A 5,131-nucleotide genomic window follows, 5' to 3' on the forward strand; every position below is an offset into this window, starting at 1 on the left:
TCTGTTTCCTGACTGGGGCTGCCTCCTGCACAGAGTGTGAGCAACCTATTAATAAGTCTTCAGGGCAGGGGGCTGTGCTCTGGGAACACACAAATCAGCAAGGCATGGGGCCCGCTGGGAACAGCTGCAGGGCTGGCTCGTCTCAGTAACCCAGCACAGGGACAGTGTCCCCGGGGTCTCAGGTCACACCAGGGCAAAACAGATTTGTCTTTAATCCGTTTCTTCCTGGGGGCCAATTTGTAACAAAGAACATTTTTTGTAATTGTCAAAATTTGAAATACTGCTGAGTACTTGAGGGAGTAATGTATTCCATTGGCGTATGGGGATTATTTGGGAGAATATTCTTCTCTGTAGGAAACTCAAAGTAAACTTTTTAGAGGGTGGAATCAGCAGGTCTTCAAAATACTCTGAAAGGGAGGGGGGTACTTTGTGCTATGCTGACAACACTTCTGTGAGTGTAAAATTATTCCTTCTTAAAAAAATGAAGAAAAATATTTATTGAGATAATACTAAGTATATTTGTAAGCATTTTATAATAACCTTAAGCCATTCTTATTATCAGTATAAGGTCAAGCAATTCACTGTAGGTGCACAAAGATGGTGCTATAAGTCCTCAAAGCATGTATCACTCACAGTTCCACCATTATGCAAACCTATAGGCCTCAATAATGCCCAGAGATTATATGAGCTGCATCTTATTTTTGCTTTGGGGATCTCTATATTATACCTCCTTTTCCATCCATCATTGGGTATTTTCCCCAGGGTTCATCAGCAGAAAGGGCTGACTAGTGATGCCGGATCTGATTACTTCAAAAAAAGTTACTTGTTTCTTCCTCCAGTTATAGGAGCATGGATTAAGATCAACTTGAAATTATCTAAGGATCAATTGTCTCTAAAGTAAGAAGACCAATATTATACCCACCGAGTAACACTCTGAGCTGCACTGCCCACCAGCATGTCCCTGGGGGCTCTGTAGCCTGGATTTCTGGAGAGCACAAAAAGGAGAGAACTTGGGAAAGATCAAGACAGTGTGAACCCTCTCCCCTAGTGAGGGCAGCTGCTGCTCAGTTCATGTCCCTGCCTTGCACTATCAGAGCCACTTTCCTCTTTCACTGTTTAGCAGTAAGTGGGGACATTCTGACCAAGATGCCAGCCTCCTGCCTGACATCCAGGACAGAGTCTCCATCTCCTATCAAGCAAATGCCCATGTATATAGAGAAATCACTTCGATTTGGAAAAAACTGAACACAGATTTGGACTCATTATATCTCACATCATCTCAGCCTGGTTCAGCAGCAGAGGAAGTGGATCCACCTACATCAGCATCAGTGGCCTGCAGCCTGGGGTTCTGGGAAGTATTACTGATTCCTGAGTAGAAGTGGCCAAATCACTCTGGTGTAGCATCCGCACATACCCTCCTGCTGCACTTTCAGGGGCCTGAATTTTAAGGAAACTTGCTTGTGTAGGGTGAAATGTCAAAGTTTGATTTTGCCCTCTAAAAGTTTGCTTACAATGAATGGACAAAAGACAAATCATAGGAGAAAAAGGCAAACAAATTTATTTAACACGCAGAGGAAAAATCACAGGAGAGAGATTACCCAGATAGCCCAGTGAGGTCCAGGTGCTTCTACATCCTTTATCAGGGAGAGGGAGCTGGGGACTGTAACCAACCTAGGGAGAGTAAATGATGTAAAATAAAATAAATGGATCCTCAAAAGAATAGGTAATAGCCTGTCTGGATGAAGTCAACTTCTAATCTCTTTTGAATTTAACTCCTAGTGCATGTTAATATTCCCTGATAGATCAAGAATCCCAGGGAGGGTTTTCATGACAATTGGCTTCCTTCTGGAAAAGAGCCATTGTCCAATTGATGTTTCCTAAATGCTTTCAGTTTGAAATAAACATTACACAAATGCAGCCTATCTGGAGATGTTATTTCCCAGATTCCTTGACTTGCAACTGACCTGCCAAGAAACACCATTCCAGAGAGATGCCGCTCCAGGTGGAAGATAAAGGTGCTTTTTTCTGACTGGATGCATAGTCTGTGTCTGCACCCACGCCTTTCCCTTTCACCGTGCTTCTGCTGATTCCCCATGGCCATCTCTGCCCCTCACTGCTGTCTCTGAGAAAGGCAGCTCTGCCTGCACGCAGGGCTTGGAATGAGCCTTCCCTCAGTCAGTGCTATGGTTTCACTGTGTCCCCTCAAATCTATCTGCTGTTAAATTTGACAGAATGTTCAAATTTTCTTTTATCTTTAGAAGAAAACAGTTCTCTCCACTCTGTTCCACTCTTGCTGCTGAGGATGGGCATCGGGGCACCCACTGTGAGGAAGGAGGAAGCCTGTGCTCTGAGGGTAGTCATGCCTCTTGCCCACCAGAGCCACCCACACCACCAAGGCCACCTGCCTGTTCCTGACCTGCCATGTCACAGACACAGAAACCTTGTCATATTTAGTCCACGATATCTTGAGGCTACTTTGTAATTGGCAATTTGATCGTCTTCTGATTCTGCTTGGTGTCCACTTTCAGTTTTTGGAATCATTTGTTTTTCAACACTTTGATTTAAGAGTATAGCCCCTGGGACATCACCGTCATGTAAATTTTGAGCTTGTCCATTTTCTAAGTGTGTCCAACCACCTTGAGTGGTTTTAGAACTTATTCCCTGTCTCACATCAAAGCAGATTCTATAGTGACTAGGTGCTGTCAAGCACATGAGGGCTAAAGATGACGATTGCTGCTCAGCTCCTGCTCTAGCTACTTAAACTTTGTTGTCTCCCACTGTGTTCTGTAATATTTCATATCTTTTAAGCTCCTTGTTGCATTTAGTAGTACTTTTAAATAGCATATTAAGTATTATGCTTTTTAATTTGATGACTCCAGTTTGGTTGATTTCTATATACATTTATCCATGCAAGTTTTAAATTTAACAAAAATGACCCTTTGAAATTTTAATTGTGCTTGCCATGAAATTCATTATTGTGGAGTTGAAAATCATCTCAAATACACTTTAAACCCTAAGCCTGAAGCAGGAGCTTCTTATTCTATTGCTTCAATCTTTCTTTTGTTTCTATCACACCATGTTCTGTCATGGAACAGACATGAGTTATCATTAATTTTGATGGAACTTTAGAACACTATTTTCAGTTGAATCAATTGAAAGCATAAGTTTTTTGTGCTTTTACAACTAAAAGAAAGGATTTCTATTTATTTTCTGGTAATGATGAAGTAATATGAAGATAAAATATTTTTGTATTATTTGAAATATTTTCTTATGAGAGCATAATAGTGAATGTGTCATCTCTAAAATGACACTTAGGTTAAATACTTCTGAAGTTCTTAAAATTGGGGTGAAGAAGAAAAATGTCATACATTATTGCATTTAGTAAAATCTGTGTTCTACATCTTTGAATATGCTGTTTATGTTCAAAGCTCACTTTTGGAATTGCAAGAACTTTGTTTCACTGGAAACAAGGTAATTGAGGAAAATTAAAATATTTTGGCATTAGGGTCTTATATCTGCCATGAATTTACAAAGCCCATGAATAGCCAAAAATCAAACATTTTTACTAATTATTCTTAGCAATACTCCCCTGAGGACAGCTTGTGTAGAATGCTTTCTCCAGCATGACACCGGAGAGGGCAGTGTAGTTTATCATTGATAAAGGAGATACAAACTTGGTATAGTGGGACAAAATCAGTATCTCAATATGACCAAGTATTTTCTTGTATAAGATATACCCTAAACTGGCAATTTCCAAAATGTGTTCCCCTTGTGTTATCACTAATCTGCATCTATGGACTGCTTATTCTGCCAACCAAATGTATTTGAAAAATGAGGGCAAGACAGAGAGGGTGAGGATAAGATTTTGTTCACTCTTTTTTCATCATAGCTGCTTGCTCACAGGGCATGTGGTCAACTGAATTCTCCTACTGCTGATGCCATTCCTAGGTGGCCTTAACATATGAGATTGAGGTACAATGGAGGATTCATGGGCCAGAGTCCTTAGCATCAAACTCCCACCCTGAGATCTCCAACAGCCTCCACTTCTGCAAACTCAGAGGCCCAGATGCGCTCCTACCCAGAAAAGCAGTGCATGTGAGCAGCTGGACAACCCCAGCAAGGAAGTTTCCTTCTGAGGATGTAGCACCGTGGAAGGAATTTGTAGATTTTGCATGCAGTAAGAAACGCCAATATCCTCAGCCTCTACTCTGCTGATTTTCAGTGTGAAATCAGTGCCGGACCCACTGCCACTCAGCCTGTCAGGGACTCCAGAGGCGCAATTGGAAACTAAATAGATTAGGAGCTGTGTAGACTGGCCGGGCTTCTGCAGGTACGAACGCAAATAGGTGTATCCACTACTCTTCAGGAGGCTCTGACTAGACCTACAGGAGATGGAGGCTGGCTCTCCAGGGGTGACGGGCAGGGAGAGTGGAGTCTGGGTCATCACAATATCCCCACTGGATCCTGAACCAATGAGAGTAAAGTACAAGGTCATGTACAAACATTATGAGCATCTTTTGTAATTTTGCTTATAATATTGATTTTTTTAAAAAAATAATTTCGATTCACATCATAAAAAATAAACTTTTAACAATGAGCCCATTATTTACTAGGTACAAGAGACTCCTTTATTTTTCAACATATTATTCAGAGTACTGGTCGTTGTTCCTTTCAGATGGTTTCTAATTATTCACAGAGCAAATTATAAATTCCCTTCCCTGAAACATAGGCCGTCCACCTCTAACACTTGGTTAGAATAAGCATGGGACACTGTGGAGTCCCAGAGCTCATCCTTCCACCGCATACTCTACACTCATCTCCTTTTGTCCTTACCAGGCACCCAGAGCATCAGCAGCCCCAGGAGCTGAGCAGAGAGCCTCATTTTGAGAAATTGAATACAGGAGTCCTGATCAGTGAAGGCAAGGTTGTAGCTGAGCTTTTATCTCAGACTGACAAGAGAAGGTCCTTCCTAGGGGAAAATATACAAATCCTCTGGTGGATGCAGGGGTTTGGAAGGAGCCAGTGGGGTAGGCGTGTGTTTGTCCTGTGAGCAATGTGACATCAACTGTCCTTTGAAGGAAGACAAAGAAAGATGAAGTCATATTTGCCTATACTGATGTGAATAAGGATC

At 41.7% G+C, this 5,131-nt stretch overlaps 1 gene segment (V, D, J or C); it reads right to left on the reverse strand.

Moving 5' to 3' along the window:
• Window positions 1-4,054: 4,054 nt before the first annotated feature.
• Window positions 4,055-4,882, reverse strand: LOC115834309. The segment is given in 2 exon segments: window positions 4,055-4,464; window positions 4,834-4,882. Coding segments are annotated over 2 exon segments (459 nt in total).
• Window positions 4,883-5,131: the final 249 nt, after the last annotated feature.

The sequence above is a fragment of the Nomascus leucogenys genome, unplaced genomic scaffold, assembly GCF_006542625.1.
Source record: "Nomascus leucogenys isolate Asia unplaced genomic scaffold, Asia_NLE_v1 000946F_67128_qpd_obj, whole genome shotgun sequence".
NCBI lineage: Eukaryota > Metazoa > Chordata > Mammalia > Primates > Hylobatidae > Nomascus > Nomascus leucogenys.